At 37.0% G+C, this 19,572-nt stretch overlaps 1 protein-coding gene across 3 annotated transcripts in view; it reads right to left on the bottom strand.

Annotated features, from left to right (window-relative positions):
- The window catches only part of LOC140135691 (tyrosine-protein phosphatase non-receptor type 1-like), a 75,099-nt gene that overhangs the window by 50,511 nt on the left and 5,016 nt on the right, over window positions 1-19,572 (bottom strand). For all 3 annotated transcript variants that reach the window (XM_072157280.1, XM_072157279.1, XM_072157278.1), the window contains exon 2: window positions 3,570-3,666. In XM_072157280.1, coding sequence (XP_072013381.1) covers window positions 3,570-3,666 — 97 coding nt within the window. The remainder of the gene's footprint in view (window positions 1-3,569; window positions 3,667-19,572) is intronic.

The following is a 19,572-nucleotide window of genomic DNA, read 5'->3' on the forward strand; positions in this document are numbered from 1 at the left end:
TTGCCCTAAAAAAGTTGCCGTGCCCCTTCAGATCCTTAATTCGAGGGCTGTGACATACTAAATCAGGGAAAAAAGTTTGTGCTCAAAGGGGCACGGCAGTTTTGCCTTCGGCTGCTTTCACTCGCTTTCTGGGAAGAACTCAAGGAAACGGGTGAAAGTCAAAAAGAGAGATGGATCAGCTCCAACCAGTGACCATGAACTGCTTGAGGAATGGAAGGAATATTTTAGCTCACTCCTTAACAACGACAGTGGCACAGCAGCTTCAGAACTTCCTGCACCAGCTGTTGAAGATCTTCCTATTATCACTGAGCCCCCAACTCGTGAAGAAGTAGTCAAAGCAATAGCAGCCATGAAGATCAACAAGGCAGCAGGATTGGACTGTGCTATAACTGCAGAAGCACTTCAGGGAGGAGGGGATAGCATGATTGATGTGATTCTCGAATTCTGTATGGGTCAATGGGTTACGAATGTAATCATTCCTCTACCAAAGAAAGGTGACCTCTCTCTCTCATGACAAACTACCGTGGTATTTCGCTTATGTCCATTGCCGTGAAAGTGTACAACAAGATCCTTCTGAACAGGATCCGACCCCACATTGATCCTTTACTGAGAAGCAACCAGGCTGGCTTTAGGTCGCAGCTGTGCTCAGCAAATACACATTTTGAGGAGGATCATGGAAGGCTTCAAGGAGTACCAACTTCCCTTAACAGTCACTTTTGTGGACTTCAAAAAAGCCTTCGACTCCAGCAACAGGTCCGTCATGTTTTCAGTTCTGCGGCATTATGGAATACCAAAGGTTGTGGTCAATGCCATCTAGGTGCTCTACAAAGACTCCAATAGTGCCGTTATGGTAGACGGCAGTATCTCAGAGCCTTTCCAAGTAACAACTGGAGTGCTTCAGGGTGATGTCTTGGCACCACTCCTGTTCATTATCCTGGTAGATTACCTTCTGATGAAATCAACTTATGGAATTGACGCTGGAATTGTTACCTACCCACGTCGGTCAAGCAGGTATCCTGCCAAGATGCTGAATGACCTGGATTTTGCTGATGATATTGCCCTGCTGGAATCTTCCATAGACCGGGTCCAGTCACAGCTTTCTAGGACTGCAACTGCAGCAGCAGATCTAGGCCTTGTCATCAGCGCACCTAAGACAGAATATATGACTGCAAACTGTAACGCCCAACCAGCACTTGAAGTCTATGGTAGTACCATCAACCATGTCACAGACTTCAAGTATTTGGGTTCCAAGATGGGCTCTAGTGTTGGAGACCTAAAAGAAGAAAAGCACTAGCCTGGGCAGCTTTCTGGAAACGGGAACGCATTTGGAGAAGCCCGTCCCTGCCAATCGAAATAAAAATCAAGCTGTTTCAGACAACGTGTGTTACTGTCTTTCTGTACGGGTGCGAGTCATGGGTAATTACCAAGGACATGGAAGACAAGATCAATGCATTTGCAACATCTTGCTACAGAGTCATGTTAAACATCAAGCGTGTGGATCGGATTCAAAATGAAACCATCTACAACCTGACCAACACCACTCCACTGGTTGCCAGAGTCAAGATTCATCAACTCAAATTTCTCGGCCATATACTGCGTCTTGAAGATGGCGAGCCAGTGAAAGAATATGCGCTTTATATTCCACCATATGGGAAGAGGAAACCGGACGACCGCGACACTGTACTTACAGTATGTCCAGCACCTCCTGGGAGATACTGAAGGGATGCTGCAGCCAAACAAAATTGTTTCGCTTGCCCAAGATCGCATTAGTTGGAGAAAGCTTGTAGTCGCCTGCTCCGCAGCCGACTGATGATGATGATGCTTTCAAAAAGCTTTTGGTAGCAGAAGTACATGTAAATGAACCTACAACAATCTACGGTTTTTTGACCCCGAATGACCCCAAAATAACCGTGACAATTTTTGTCTCGGTGTAGTGATGGTTGTTCCTACCAAATTTCATGAACCTGCAACAATCTATGATGATTTGACCCCCAGATGACCCCAAAATGACCATGACATTTTTGTCTTGCTACGGTGGTCTGGTCTGGTCGTTCCCACCAAATATCTAAATACAGTTATTGTCAACATGGAATTTTGCTGATAATAACCCAAGCAAAACAAAAGTTGTAATATTTTCTCATGGGAAGATCAGAAGAAAGCCATTATTCCACTATGGTAATGAGAACCTAATTGTTTGTGAGGATTATAATTAAGAGGTAGTGTTTAATTAAATGGAAAAAAAAAGTATTTAAAAATAAGCCAGCCAGGTAAGACATGCTATATTTGCATTATTAACCAAGTCATTCAGACTTCACTTACCAATTTGTGAAAAACACCCAAAATGTCCGTATTCGGTGCCCTTTGGACCCCCCGGCTTTGGACACATTAAAAATTGGGGTACTTGCAAGTCAATTACCGCATCATGGTGGATTGATTAGTCATGCAGTACAAATGTACTTCAGGCTTCAGGAGCTACAATGTAGGGGCAAGTTTGCCCCTGCTGAACCTGTAAAGGCCACTTGCTTCCCATGTAATTCATTACCAGGGGTAAATAGGGGCAATTGTTTATTGAATTACCCCAGATTATTTTATTGCAAAATCTCCAGAACAGTAAAATATTCATTTTTGCTCTGTATTTCCAACAGGCTGATGTTACATTGCCCCTGGTCCAATAAGAAAAAAGACAAAGGAACCAGGGGTAATTTTCAATGAAGAGACAAGTCCCCCCCCCAGTTCTGAGAATCATTATTCCGATCATTGCCTTACATGTACAGTACTGAACTTTAAGAGTTACAGGCTAGCCCTACCACACTTCTCAAAATAATTAAGGGATCAGACCACAGTGATCTACACGTGTGTAGAGCACTGGGTTTATCTCATAGCAGTTCTTGGGGTTTAGTGTGCTTTAACCCTAATGCCCAAAGCGCCTTTTGGTGACTGGAAGGGAAAGAAGGGAGGAATAAATAGAGAAAACAAAGAAGTTGTTTGCTCTGGGTGGGATTCGAACCCGAGAACCCTCGCATGCCAAGCACTAGGCCACCACCACTTAGCCACGGGTCTTACGCTGGCCGAGCCAGCTAAAGTGTGCCCATATATCACTTAGGGTGATTGCGTCATCACATCTCGTGGGATGCACGCATGCGCAGTGAAGTTGTTTGTAGTGTTTGGTCGTACTCAGGGCTGTTAGGGTTTGGGATTGCTACGGGCAAAAGGCCTTATCTATATCTATGTATCCTAGGGGCAGTAATTTAGATATTTGTTTTTATTGTATCTCTAAACGTAATGATATAAGAATATATTTTCAAAAAGGAAATGATGCAAGGAATCCAACTAGCATTATAACCAATTCCTGTAAAAATGAGCGGTTTTTGAGAAAATCACACAAATTTGGATTACTTTACTGCCTTGAGGAAGGTGTACGGACTATAGGGCTATATTATGGGCAACATTGGATGTATAATGTTTACAAAAATCATAGACTACCTTTAACCAATGCAAACTTGAAGGTGTGCGTGGGACTAGATATTAAGCTCTGTCTCTAAATAGGATGACTGTTTCATTGAACTTACATGGACTAACGTCTCTATATCTGTTGAGTGCCTTGTTCTGTGGCTTCTTCGCATCCCTGTGTGTGTACTCATACTCGCTGCTTGCTACACGAATTTTCTGTGGAAAGAGTGAAAAAAAAAGATGGAAAAGAAGTCAAATTAGTGAACATTCTCATATATCATTGTATCCAAAGTATTAATTGTAGTACTGTAATTGTCCCATTATTCCCGCCCATGCCCGCCCAGTGACTTTACAACAAGCAAACTGATATCAGTTTATTAACTGCCCATGTAAATCTGAATCATGGTCTAAAACATGACACTGATGATGAGGCTGCCAGGCCATTGCCGTGGCATGTGTATAACAAGCATTTATTACGGTATATGCTCTCATAGATCATCATTAATCGTGTCATAATCGGGTAATTTTATGATTTACGACACAATCACAAAAATATACTAGTCAACTAATGTGGACTGGGTCTTGGTTAAATTCTTGCTGCCCTAACTGTTAAGACATTTCCTACCAGATTGTGAAAGTTTTATCATTTCTTTGCTCAATGCATTGGGACACACATAGAAAAAAACAGATTTTTAGCCTGCCAGGTCTACACAGGCAGCGAATTCTACAACTCTGCATCTAAACCTATGTACAATACCTATAATTTTATACAATCAAGGATTCAGTTCTTGAATAGTATTTTTCCTGGAAAACGGATTGACAGAAACCATGGTTGATTCCCTCTAAATCCATGCATATGTTCGTACAAACAGCAATCCTGACCTGATTCTTACAAAGTATTATGGTACATACAAATGGAATTTCTTGTAACAGCTCACAGTACTGGCTCTGATCACAGATCCTGGAAAGTGCTCTGATGTACAACTCACTTTACACCGTTACAGTACTTACACATGTTACATGTAAGTGAGCTAAAAAGTAAAGATCAAATGCCACTATTCACACTCTATTTGATTTAATTAACCCTATTTTAAACCATCCACATGCGTACTACAAAACAATACAGCCTGTGTGGCCTCCTCTTCAGCAGATGAGGGCTGAGGCTTGTATGTATAGGCACCACTGACCAAACCACCCTCCAAACCACCCTGAGAGTGGGAAAGTTAAGGGGCATATCATGATAGCAGTCACAATGTGCGATTTAAACCAGTACCGAATCAAACACTGGTAGGATTTTCACAATCGCTACCAGCGTCTAGTTGCGGTTAGCGATGTAGCAACAAAGTTGCCTTCAAGTTAACTGCTTGCGACTTGACGTGACGCTAAGGCATGCTAATGCTTATCGATCAGATATTCACAATCAATTTTCTGATAAACGATAGAAGTTATGCCACAAAAAATACTACGCTCCTAGCGATTGCTGAAACATGGCTATTACTTGTCCACTTTGCGTCAATTGTAAACTTGAAGCAAGTTAAAATGCTGACCATGGGTTAACCCGAAACTCAAGTTCACTATGAAAAACGCTGCGCATTCATGCATTCCATGTGATGCAATGACGCAATCAGCTTAAGTCATACCCACAGAATCACTGGCTGGGCCAGCAAACCCCATGTGGCTACAGGTCGGTGATCTTCTGCATGGCATACGAGGGGTCCGAGGTTCGAATCCCAGGAGTACCAAGTGACTTCTTTGTTCGTCATTCTCTCCTTTTTCGTTTCTTCTTTCCCTTCCGATAGCAAAACAATTACCATGGATTGGGTAGGGTTAATAGCTATAAATAGCAAGATCTGGTCCTATCTTGACCTGCATACATGTATGAGCAACTTGATACAAATGTTAAGTGTGAACCTCGGTACACCACAGAAACACTTTCATAAAAACTTAAATTTAATATTGGCACAAACCATCGGTTTCCAATCAACTAAAAGAAATCTTAAGAAATGCCTGTTTGCACATTGATCCATGATAAAGCCACAGTACTTTTAAAAACCTCAGATTGTAACATGTTCACTTGATCCGTAACAAGATTCATCAGCATATGTTTCAGGAATTTTCTCAACAAAAAACACACCTGCGGGAAAATGTTCTTCTTCTACGAAGCTGCGACATTTACAAGGACATTTACCTGATTTACCTGAATACATGTATTGATAGATATTCCCATGATGCTTTAACTTTTCGTTCACAATGTTTCAACGGAATTGGCGCCTTATCACATCATCTTTTAAGAAAACCATCTGCCAAGCTGCTACCTTGATATTGAAGCTAGCCTATACATTTTTGTGTAAAACAGGCAGATTTTCCAGGAATTCGCAAGCTCATCACGATAACTATCAAGAACGTGCCCTATAGCACTACGCCTGTGTCTGTGTCGTGCAGAGTCGTCAAAATAATACCATTCATCAGGCTACTACAAGTAAACTGCCATGCCTATCAATTCTTAAAATGAATAATATAAGGACAAGTTGGAAATACTAAGAAAGCTTTAATACAAATGCATTGCAAGGCACATAAATAGAATGAGATAATGATTGGACATTGTGTTGGTTTAAATGGACTTAAGGTGGTATTGGATGCATTTTCTAGAAATTAGAAAATGCTTTGAGCATGTTTTAAACAGATTAATTGAGTAGGGTAAAGTACACTGATCAATATGCCTTTTGTTTGGAGCAAATCGGACATACGGTTTCCAAAATACATCAATTTATATTTTCTTTGTATCCTATTGTTTTTGTCAATAATCAATATAGTTAATGAGCTAAAAGGACTGGAAAGGCTCATTAATATGTAATTTTTGCCAATATTTTGCTAAAAATCAATGCATAAATGTTCAGGGTACTTTTATTTTGCATACTTTTGCCCTGAAACTTGGTCAAAGTGTTTCTAATATGTTCTAATGTATTATATAGTGAAGCCGCCCTCAAACTTGCATATTTGCATAATTAATGAGCTAATTTGCATAAATGCTATTTATATTGATTTACTTATTGCATATTTTGAAGTTCTTTTAAGAACTTAAGCATTAATATGCTATTGAGATGTGCAAACACTGATGATAGCACACATGCTTCAGTGCCATCACCTTCCTTATTTCAGGTACATATGATTTTACATTTTAGAGTGTTCAAGTGCTGCTCATTGAAAATGGATGACCCCCATTTTTCAACTCCCTCTTGCCCAATGACCCCTTATTGTGATTGTGTTTTACTGAACTCCCTCTCACCCAATGACCCCTTTTTTTGTTTTCCTGTCACCAAAAGACCCCCTTTTTCCAAAAATTTTGGGGAAATTTCTGATCTCTCACTGAACGACCTTTTTTTTTGTTATTTTTTCCTTCAAATTTTTCAAACATTTATGAAAGTTGATAAAATTTTGTATCAACTTTTATATTTTGACCCAAAAATTTTCCCAGTCTCACTGTATGACCCAGCTTTTTGGTGAGATTTTCCCCAGTCTCACAGAAAGACCCCCTTTTTTTTGCCTTCTCACTGAAAGACCCCCTTTTTCAGTGTCTAGGGTCTCACCAAAAGACCCCTAGTTTTGAACTGCTGTCCGCACATCCTCGTCACTTCCAAAGTGGTGCCCCTCGGCCTGCTGCCTGTTGAGAACCCCTGATTTTAAGGTTCTGACCAATTTCATACAGCTACATTTTAGGCTAAATAATAATTATAAAGTCCGTCATGTTCCAACATTTTTGGTTATTTACCCTAACTAACCCAACCCATGTTTTTTTTTTTTTTTTTGCTATCGGAAGGATCAAAGATGAACATAGAAGTCACTTGGAACCCCCGGACTTTGAACCTCCCACCCCTCGCATGCCACGCAGAAGATCACCGACCTGTTTTACACACAGGTTTACACTGGCCGGCCAGTGATTCCATGGGTTGGGCTGATTGCGTCATGGCATCACTTGGAATGCACACATGCACAGTGTTTTTGATAGTGAGCTTTAGTGAGTTTCAATCGTGTTATAGAATTTAGAAACTTTGTGTACAACACTGCTTTGTTAATTTCGCTCCTCATCTAAAAAAGCGTCACAAAATTAGTAAATTTATACAAAAATATCAACAAAATAAATAGCTAATAAATTTGCTAATAGGACTCCTCACTGATTGCATGAGTGAAATAAACCATTTCTACAATTCTATCAAGCAAAATGACTAGTTTGCTGACAAAATTGTTTCCGAGATCTATGTTGGAATGTAGTAGAGCACCAGAACACATCATGCTCTAACACCCTATCATTTTGAGTTCATTGGCTTATAACTTTTTCATTTCGGTGATGCAATGGAGTACATGTACATGATGCTTCTACCATGATGCTGGCAGTGGCACCAAATACAACCAAACTACTTTTTTTTTTTTTTTTTTTTTTTTTTTTTTTTTATTCTTTTTTTTTTTTTTTTTTTTTTTTTTAAAGACAATAATTAATATATTATATTTATATATAATTACTTTGTTGTTACATTATTTTCTTACACAAAACCTTCCCATTTCATACTGAAAGATATTCAATTTATTTATTCTCTGAAAACAAGCTTTTTCTTCTTCAATTTTTTACTTAAAAAAGTGAGAACGTGGCGATATATGGTTTTTCATTTGAAAACCTGTTCCTAAATAAATAATACTTAGCACTCAGAATAATATAGTTAAGCACTTTGAACCTTGAATGTCCTTCCAGTCCCAAAATTATATCTTTATAACATAGATGTATTCGAGTCTGTATCTTTCCATTTAACCATGTCTCTATCTCCTTCCAAAAGAGTTTATTTGATGGCATTCCCAGAACATGTGATCAATTGTTTCTTTATTTTGACATAAATGACAATTTTCGTTCTCTTTCAGATTAATAAGCTTTAAATAACTATTGCTTGGAATTATTCGATGAAGGATTTTATATTGAAAAAATCTCATTCTTTCTTCAGTGGTAATTTGAAAAGGTAATGTCCAAATGTATTCCCAATTTAGATTACCCAAATGATCAAACAAACGATCATAATAATTCTGATTTACTGGTTTTGTTGATTGTGACATGTTAAATTGTTTAGATACATCACGAGTTGTTAACTTCTTTACTTCTAACGAAATATTTTTTTCAATACTTTTAAGTTTTCCCATATCTGTTTCAGAAAGTTTCTTTATTTCTAATTTCCATTCCCTTGGTAAACTATTTATAACACCGTAATATGTTACAAAATCAATACATCGTCCATATTTTTCACAAAGCTTTTCGTATGAATAAAATGAACCTTTATCATCTAATATATCTTTAATCTTTATTAGTCTTGTTCGAGCTCTATTAAGAGCCTTGTTTACATCTTTTGGAAACAACTTGTTATAACTTAGTGGCATATGCAATACATCTTCCAAATTGATTGTTTCTTTGTTATTACATTGTTTAAAACTTTGCCAGCTTAAAATGACTTCTTTGTAAAACTGGGGGAAATTGGCAGGAAAAACAGAATCATCAACATTACATTGTAACAGGAACTCCAGACCTCCCATTCTATTAAAGAAATAATTTGGGACATCTTTCCACGGTGCATAACCTTCACTCAAAAATCTTTTTAGCCACATTATCTTTAATGCTTTGTCTGTATTGAATATATTTACCATCTCTATTCCTCCGCTTTCTTTTGGTGCAATTAAAACAGAACGTTTGATTTTTTCTGGTTTTCCACTCCATAAGAAGTTATACAGTATCTTTTGAACATCAGATAACACATTTCCACTCACATAATCTGTGGACATTAAATAAGTCATTTGTGAAATACCAATACTTTTTACTAATAAGACCTTTCCTCTAAGTGTTAAATCTCTTTGTCTCCAAATATCTAATTTGTCCTTTAATTTTGTGAGTCTTGGTTGAATATTATACTCATTACATTTTTTACTATCATAACCAACAAATAAGCCCAATATTTTCACAGGTTCCTTAGTTGGTTTAATACCATAAACATAATCATTACAGTGTCTAAGACTTCCTATCTTCATCAATTCTGTTTTCTCCAAATTTATCTTCAAACCAGACAACCTTCCAAACTTATCTATTTCTCTTACAAGATTCTCCACAGATTTTGAATCGGATAGAAAAAAGGTTGCATCATCTGCAAAAAAGGAGCACTTAAGCTCCACCCCACTTGGGAGTTCTATGCCATTAATATCCTTACATTTCAAAGTTATTAAAGCCAACATTTCTATTACACATACGAATAATGCTGTTGATAACGGGCATCCTTGACGAACACCTCGTGTCAGATCAAACCAACCAGTAGAAAACCCCTTATTTATTACACAACTTTTAATATTTGAATAAAAACATTTTACCCATGAAAGCAGGTTTGGACCAAAATTAAATTTTTTCAAGGTTGCCATAAGAAAACTCCATTCAACAGAATCAAAAGCCTTCTCCAAATCGGCAAAAAGCAACATACCAGGAATGTGGTTATCATTTGTGTACTGCAGAATATCTTCAACTAAACGAATATTTTCTCCAATATATCTACCTTTGACAAAGGCTGTTTGATGATTACCTATAATACTTGGTAGTACATCTTCCATTCGTTTAGCAATTGCCTTTGTACCTATTTTGTAATCGATATTTAATAATGATATTGGACGCCAATTTTTGATAAGCTTTGGATCTTTTCCAGGCTTAGGTAGAAGAGAAATTATTGCTTGTGATTATGTTGTTGAAAGTTGACCATTTAAGTAGCCAAAATTTAAAGAGTCAACTAAAATATTTCCAAGCAAATCCCAGAAACATAGGTAAAACTCACTAGAGAAACCATCACTCCCAGGAGATTTATTTTTAGACATATCTTTTAAGGTTTTGTAACATTCGTCCAAAGTCAAACGCTTTTCACAGAGCTCTTGCTGTTGTGGAGAAAGCTTGGGAATCTCAATTTGATTTAAATATTCCTCAATATCTTCATGACCTTCACCATCTTGTTTACTTGAGAAAAGATCTTCATAAAAGACTTTGATTTCACCAAGAATATCTTTTGATGTTGTTTTAAGGACATTATTTACAAGTAATTCATCAATTCCCTTTTTGAAACATTTCTTTTTCCAAGTTAAAAAATATTTAGAGCTTTTTCTCCTTCATCATAATACCTGTCTCTTGATCTCACAATACTACCATTAACTTTGTATTTATATATTTCCTCTAAGTTTTTCTTCACTTGACATACTCGTGTACAATTTCTTCTTGAAGTTCATTATTTATCTTTTCTTCAAGATCAATTAATCTTTTATTCAAAGATCTTTCACGTGCATTTCTTTCTCGATTTTTTGTGGTTGAATATGATATGGTTTCCATACGTAATTTGAACTTCATAAATTCCCAAAATTGCTGATCATTTAAGTTAGCATATTCACGTTTAACATCTGAAATGACACTTTTAATTAAATTATGATAATCAACATCTTCTAGAAGACTATTATTGAACTTCCAAAAACCCGGCCCACGAGGCTCGGTATCACTCAAAGAAATCTTCATAATAATTGTTTGGTGATCGGACATAATACTTGGTACAATATTACAATCTACTGTATTCATTTTAAGCGACTGAGGTATAAACCAATAATCAATCCTTGATGCAGAATTGCGATTACGTGTTGACCATGTGTAAGCTATTTTGGTAGGGTTTCTTGTACGAAAAATGTCTATTAAATTGTTTTTAAAAAGAAGACGTTTGAGGAAATTCGCCATTCTTATGCTCATCCTTAATAGTATTATTTTTAGATTTTCTATCCAAAGTGATATCCATAGCTAAATTCATATCGCCTCCTATAATCAAGTATTCTTTAATTACATGTTTTTCTATAATATTGCTTAACTGATCATAAAAGATAACTTGATCTTTGTCATTATTGGGAGCGTACACATTTAACAGGTAAAAGGTTTTTTTTTCGATACTAACTTTTGCTAAAATGAATCTTCCTTCCGAGTCACTTATCACTTGGTCAAACGTACATGTAATTGTTGGATTTACTAAAATAGCTACACCTTTACTATCGTTTGTTCCATGACTAAAAACAATATTACTTGACCATTCTCGTTTCCACTGTTTTTCTAAAGTTTTACAGCAATGTGTTTCCTGAAGGAATATAATGTCTATTTTTTTCTTCTTCATATACATAAAGATTGCTTTACGTTTTTTTACATTTCTCAACCCACGGACATTCAGAGATGCAACATTTATACACGACATAAATAAGAAGTACAAATAATAAAAATAATAATATTAAATAATAACGAGATTTGAAATAACAAAAATGTAATCAAAAGATAAATCCTGATCTACTTGATCAGTTTAGCGGTGTCTACCCATCCGAAAATATTACAAAATGTTCACCAATCAGTTCAAGAGTTCACCTTGCTTTTATAGCAAAGTTCTTTCAATAGTTCTTAATATTTAATGTTTGTTTATTTTCATTGTTTGCGCTTTAAACTTTCAGTTATGGTGTTGAGATTCACTTATTGATGCGGAACTCCGCTATCAAACTGTCTTTCATTATACTTGTAAACAGTATTGTGTCTATAATAATGTGTTAAGATTAGTCTATCATGGGGTGCAGCTATCATTCTAACTTTCGTTTCCAGTTGATTGATCATCACCAAGGTCTCGCTGATCATCCCTATGGTCTCGTTGTTCAGTGTGCCGGCAATTCCTGTGTATTGGGCCTGTATATTCTCCATAATCTCGACCGTATGTATCATCTGCATAAAAGGCGCCTTGTTTCCTTTTTGTCCCTCCAGTAACCAGCGACAAACCGAAATAAATTTTCTTCTTATACAGTAATTTTACTCGTTCAGAGAACGCCTTTTTCTCCTTTAAATCCTTGACCGTTAGGTCCTCTATCATGTGATAATTTTCATACTTAAGTTTCTCCTTCTTTTCGTCATAATGTCCATTTTATCTTGATACCGGAGAAATTTGACCAAGATGTTTCGATTAACACCGTGACGAAACTTTCCATCTCTATGAGCACGTTCTATTTCGATGTCTCCTCTGTCAAATTGCTCCTTCAAAATGGTCTCCACTATCTCAAAGACATTTTCCCCTTTTTTCGGGTACCCTATTATCCGTATGTTACTTCTTCGTGAATGTCTTTCAAGCTTATTAATGTGATCATGCAGCTCGGCGATTTTGCTTGTATTTGATACGATCTTTTCTTTCTGATTTTTTGCTATTATGTCCAGGCGTTTTGTGTCCTTTTTTATGTCTTTAATTTCCTCACCTTGGAAATTCACGGCAGCTTTAATATCATTCAGTTCCTTCTTCAGTTCATTCTGTCCAGTAATAAGGGTTTCTAGCGACCGTTTAATGTATGCGTTTACGTCCTGATCCTTTGCACTATCGTTGCCAGTAGGCTGGGCATTAGCACTCACGGGAATCATCGGCGAAATATTTACTTGTAGTCGGCCTTGGATCAGCTGCGTTTTGTTTAGCGCTAGTGTTACGTGCAGTACTCACATTACTACCGCCGCTGTTTGAATCACCCGCCGTATCATTTCCACCTTGATTTTTTCTTCTTCTGGTATCCATTTCATTCGAAATTTTGATCAGTGTGTTCGAAACTGCTAAATCGTCGACAGTATCAATATTTCTGATTCTGGTGATTATTTAGACAGTCAATTTAACGTTTATTCCGGACGGTGACACCCTCGCGTGCTTCATACCGCCGCCATGTTGTTATTCTCTTTGTCAAACTACTTTGATCCAAACAATTTTTTACAAGAGCTCATTTTGTGCAATTGTGAACATCAGCCCTCGAATTAACCCACGGCACACCCGAATAAAAATAATAAATTTACATGCGTCCATGTATAGCTAGCAATAATTGTTTACCAAATCTTCTTACTGATAGGTTTTGTGTACATGTGTATATGCCCACACACAACAATTAATGTAGAGCTCCCACATACATTAACATACATTTGATCAATTCTGAGAAGCAAAGCCTTTAAGCCCACATTTACATGTAAGGTTGATTTTAGGGCAATTTAAAAGTTCAAAGGCCTTCTAAGTTCTATGTATCACCATGTTTTAAAAGAACTAGAGCCTCGGCATAAACTCATCTTACAGATCAATTTGAAGTCATATTTACTATTTTAGTTAAGAAATTTAATACTCTCTTTAGGCTTGAAGGTGTATTTCGTGATCCTAGTAGCCTCTTTTTATGACATTTTAGATATCCACAAAAAACCTTATTCCCAAAATTTCAGTTGATTCCGATTTTGCGTAACTTGCGAGTTACGCATGATTATGATTATTACACTGCTCCATAGACAATGTGTTTTAATTTCGAAATTCAAATTTGACGATATTTTTGAAAAAAGTGGGGGGATGAGGCTGTGGATCACGAAATGCCCTTTTAATACTTACGGTTGCAATCGCTCATATTTTTTTTACCTTAACATGGTTTCTATGAAACAGAAAACTACCGAAAGTCATGGGAGCCAATGTTGAAAAGTCAGCCAATTTTTTTCTTAGCCACTGGTTTCTATGGGACAGAATTGGTCAAAAGATACAGGGAAAATCTTCAAAAGTTGTACCAAATCGTAGGGTTTGGCAACCCTGTTAATGCTCTCTAGGCCACCCCCTTCTATCGGGGGGGGGGGGTCAATAGTATTAAATTGGGCTGAGGAGGGCCCCATTTTCAGCACCGTTGACACCAAAGACTCATTTTATTTCAAACCAAAGATTGAGAACATATGTAAGAATCGCTAAAATATTGAGAGCTATGGATAGTTTCACAATACTTCAGAGATCATATTTTTTCAAACATAAGTCTTAGAAGCTCCCCTGATATATAAAGCGAGTAATTGAAAGTTGAAGTGAGGGATTTTGTGTACACTTTCTATCAGGTGGTGAATGATGTGCGTTCTCTAAATTCAGTAAATTTCCATCGTCAACCGTGTAATTAAATGGGATTATTTTGAAATTTTAAAACGCTTGAAATATCACGAACAAATAGGCCTATGTTAATAAATAATATAAATACAAGCTAAAACCGTTGGGGTTCGATAATGAACCCCACAAAACTAACCCATACGGCCGGGCGGTTTCACAAGTTGCCGGCTCTATCATGCCACTCGCCGCCTGCTTTCTATGGCATGTGCAGTTCTACTATGGTACCACAGAGCATGATGGGATACACCTATCAGCCGCTGTGGTTCAAACCCATGCTCTTGTTACACACACACCCCATTCTCCTTATTTTTCCAAAGAGCCATGACATTTGAGGCTATTTAGTTCAGAAATTCAATACTTTCTAGACTTCTCTTCCTCTTTTTGAAATCCTGTTTTTGTCAAATTATGTTCTCACCCAATTACATGTACCCCATAATTTAGATCTAAAAGTTGATTTCTCACCAAAAGCCTGCATGTTTTTACAGATTTCTATCTCAAAAGTCTCTCAATTTTATTCATATTTTATTCCCCCCGGTCAGTGCATGTGTTCCAGGTCTAAAATGAAGAGCAAAGACAATTTATCTTCACCCTTGTACAACCCATACGTCTCAAATTACTTGCTTGTCCATAGACCTCTTTTTATTGATGGGTCAGTCAGTAAAAGTTTCTCCCCCCCCCTCCTTTTTTCTCTCTCCAAAACCGCCCATTAATGTCTACATTCATCATTTGGATCTACAACTCGCCTAAGGACAGGAGCCACGATCTGACACTTCTATTCTTGTCAACATCACTTTTATTTAAGTACAAAACTCCTTTCTAAAATTCACCGGTTAAATACATCTGAGGTCTATTGCAAATTGAAGCTCTAGATGTAATGTTGCAGTCGCATTATAATGCATGTATCCGACGGTGGTGAACATGATTTTCGTCATTTTGAGACACAGAAAATAACCTCTTTTTTCAGCTCATGTCGAACAAGAACAAGCGAACAATCTTCATTTGCCTAATATTGAGGGTTCCATATCAATTTCAATTATATGTCCAGTTGGTGAGCCAATAAAGCAGCCAATTCATTACTGGACCTTTCCTGTGAGATTTCCTACAAGCAGAACACATTATAGCAAAATGTATATGACATGTTAACCCTATGAGGACTACAGGTCTGCCGATTGGTCAAAACGAAGTTTTCATTATCAATTGGACCAATCAGCAACATTGTTAGAATAATTTCACCACACAAAAAAATTGGGGTGAATTATTTGCAAAGCTCCATTCTGATTGGTGATTAAAGTGAAGATATCATGTAATTGACCAATCAGAGGCAATATTACATCGGCAGGTAGTACTCAGGGGGTTAAGAGAGCCACCTGTGTCGTATCAGCGCATAAACACTTGTTGTTAACATGGTGAATATCCTTCTGTCTGGCTGGGAAATAAAATGATCATAAATCTGTGATAGATTGCCTTAAAATTTTTCTGGTTTATGGTTATCAGTAAAAGAGTATGGACATTTTGATTTTAATATATCAGTCTGAATGAACAGATTGCCTGTAGCCCTCACCCCCCAGGATGATTTGGGTGGACATGCCCCACTGCATCCCCCCCCCCTCAAGCGGAGGCATCCAAGGGGTGAATTTTGTTGCATTCAATTCAATTTATTCCTTAGAATATTAGGGAACAAACCTAAAGTTTGATGACACACTAATTAACCAAAGTGCTTTCATTTAGGGGCTGACACCTTCCACCTCCCTGAAATATGTGTAAAAAGATACAAAATTTCAACCCAACTGATCAACTTTGACTGATTATTGATTTTTTTTTTACTCCTCTGCCGCAACGTAACAACTTATGTTTATCGGACATCAAGCATTTGGTTTGCAATTTTGTTCCCTTACAAACAAAACATTGGTGTTTAAAAGACCTCAGTTATGGAAGAAACAAATTTTTCTCATTTCACATATAATTTTTTTCTAAACTGAATTTGCTTTTGATTTAGTTTCAGATAGAAGTTCTAGTACCATCCTACACATATATAAAATGTACACTATAAAGCAACAAATAACTTCCTGTTCACGATTTGGTTACCAATTGCACAATTATTCAAAGAAATATTACAGTTTCAGGACATCTTTCAACCACTTGGAACTAACTTCTACTACACAAGTGGTTGATGATACTAGATGCTTTAAACTTTTAGTCTTGAGTAGAACTAACAGTTATTGTAATAGTTTTTAATGTTTGGAGGTTTGCATTTCACATCAAAGTTCCAATTGGGCGCCCCATTCCTTTTTTAAAGGAATTTTTATTTTTGTATTCTTAACCTTTTTCCTTTTCATTTGATACCACCTGGGGGTCACACCTTTTAGTTTTTGAAATGTTTAAAATGGGTGCAAAACTATTACTAGAGTAGCACCACCAGTTTGTTTGCATTCTTTACATTTTTCTCTTTCACAGTGGTGTGCGTCAAGAGGTACATTATGAATAATGCATCAACGTTGCGGAATGATGCAACTTTAATTGGTCGTTACCACCGCAAATTTTTGAAAATTAGTTTTGTTTCATTGGATAGGGAATAATTAGGGATGAATAAATTTGTTTTGCATTCTAGTTTTAATGAAAATCAACCTTATTTTAAAATTGCAGAATGGGTTGCGGAATGATTTAATCGTAAAATTAGTACTCAAACAATGTTGGTGTCATTTGACACCTTTGGGATGTAATCATTATCCAAGTTTGTTTGGTCTAATAAAGAAAACAACTTTTAAGATAATTGATTACTCGCGCCGAGGTATTAGTGTTTACTTCTGAATCGAACGTGGGGACATGGGGAAAGCCTGAATATAGTAAATTATAATTACCTTCATTTAAATATTTATGATACTTTTATTAAAACAAATATTCAAGCGATGATAGTGTGTAATATAAAAAACATAAAATTTCACTATTTTCAGAGAAAATAGTGTTTTTAGAAACAACAATAATTTGTTTTCTGCATAGAGGTTGATTTATTAATTGAATTGAGCATGCGTGTTGAGAAATTCGTTCGTTTGGGGTACTGATCTGACGTTTTGATAAAATTCCTTTAAAGGAAAGACCGGAGGAAAGCTTAAAAGCAATAAATATATATAGTAACTCGGGAAAATGATCCCTGACTCTTGGGGAGTATGAAACCGCAAAAGGTCATGTGAGGTCAAAGGTCAGGTCAAATTTGAAGTTGCTCGATTGGGCTGTAACTGGGAAAATGATCCATGACTCTTGGGGAGTATGAAACCGCAAAGGTCATGTGAGGTCAAAGGTCAGGTCAAATTTGAAGTTGCTCCGACTAGGGTGTAAGTGGGGGAAAAGGATCCCTGACTCTTGGGGAGTATGAAACCGCAAAGGTCATGTGAGGTCAAAGGTCAGGTCAAATTTGAAGTTGCTCCGATTAGGCTGTAACTTGGGGACAATGATCCCTGACACCTGGGGTGTATAAAACCGCAAAGGGCATGTGAGGTCAAAGGTGAGGTCAAATTTAAAGTTGCTGCGATCAGGCTGTAACTTTGGGAAAATGATCCCTGACACTTGGGGAGTATCAAACCACAAAGGTCATGTGAGGTCAAAGGTCAGGTCAAATGAGAAGTTGCTCTGATTGGGCTGTAACTCGGGGGAAATGATCCTTGACTCTTGGGGAGTATGAAACTGCAATAGTCGTGCGATATGTCGAACTTTTCCTCCGGTCGTAAGGAACAAAAAGGTCAGTGGCCGCATATCTGTAGGATCATTGGTTTTAGAGATATGTTCACTTTTTGTACTTCCGAGTTACAGTGTAAAATGTGCATGAAGGTCGTATTCATAGACCTCAATTTCGTGCGACAACTTGTATCTCATCAAACACTGTTTAAACCAATCAATAATCCTGAAGAGGATAATAAGCTTCTACCTATATCTATAGAATAGTTCTTGTCTTTGTTTGCTTTTGTTAAATCCTGTTCAAGTGGTGGATTACAAAGCATTGTATTTTGACTAGGTATGTATAACCATGGAAGTAAGAGACATGGAAGCTGGTCGATCCAACACCTATTGAATTATTTACGTAACATTCTATAGAGGGTACGTATCAAGCTATTGTGTTAACAATGTAGTCAGCGTGTCTTTGATGTGGATCAGACTTGCCGCCTTTATTGCCAGTTCGTTTATTTACAGGTTTATTATTACGAGCAAAAATCGTGTTTTTCTTGATTATGTTTCAAGTATGTTGTTTATTTTTGGAAAAAAGTGACAGGGATGTTAGATTTGTAATCCATAATTACAGAAATCCAATCAAAATATCGATTTCTACCCTATACTTACATATTTTCTTAAACTTCAAAATATTGGAAATCATGCATTTACTTCTAAACCGCTAATTAGGCGTAAAAATTGATATGCGCACTTGGCACATGCGTTACATTATAAAATTAATCTCGCATCTATTTGTGTGCCCGGGGATGCCCGAAATTGCTGAGTCGGGTATTATTTTTACATTCTGCGTAAAATAAGTTGTATTTCATTCATATTCTGTTTTAAAACTGCTATCTGAGAGTCTAGCATACTCAGGCCGCGACAAATTTTATTTTTTAGCTTGCCCGATCGGGCAGGCAGTATTCAAAAATTGGTTGCCCGAAATTGCCCGAAATTAACCCATATTCCCGGCAACAATTGTCAACAAAGTTACATACCGTACTCATCATGCAGTGCAGTGCATAGTACCGTAAGTGTGCCGAATTTGGCAGTTTCATTCTTACGGAAATCCGATATTTTTCTCAGTTAAGTTGATAAATAAATGAGTATTCATGAAATGCACTATAAAAAATAAACATTTTATTCACTTATTTCACCAACTGTTTGTTTCTAATGTATATTTTATGTGAAATTTTGTCAGTAAAGTCACAGCAATTTACGTATTTCGCCAACCACTAATACATCTCAATCTCACTCATATGCAAATACATGGCCAGCTGACATCATTGACGTCATGATATTTGCACGAAACAGGTTCTATAATTGGCCAAACTTCTAATACGTCACGTAATGCCATGATGTTCATTAGCATATATGTTTGCAAGTCTGGTGTGGGATACGAGTGCCTAGCGAAATTTGAGTTCCGTTTCAAGAAGTT

This window comes from Amphiura filiformis, chromosome 16 (genome assembly GCF_039555335.1).
Source record: "Amphiura filiformis chromosome 16, Afil_fr2py, whole genome shotgun sequence".
In the NCBI taxonomy this organism is placed as follows: Eukaryota; Metazoa; Echinodermata; class Ophiuroidea; order Amphilepidida; family Amphiuridae; genus Amphiura; species Amphiura filiformis.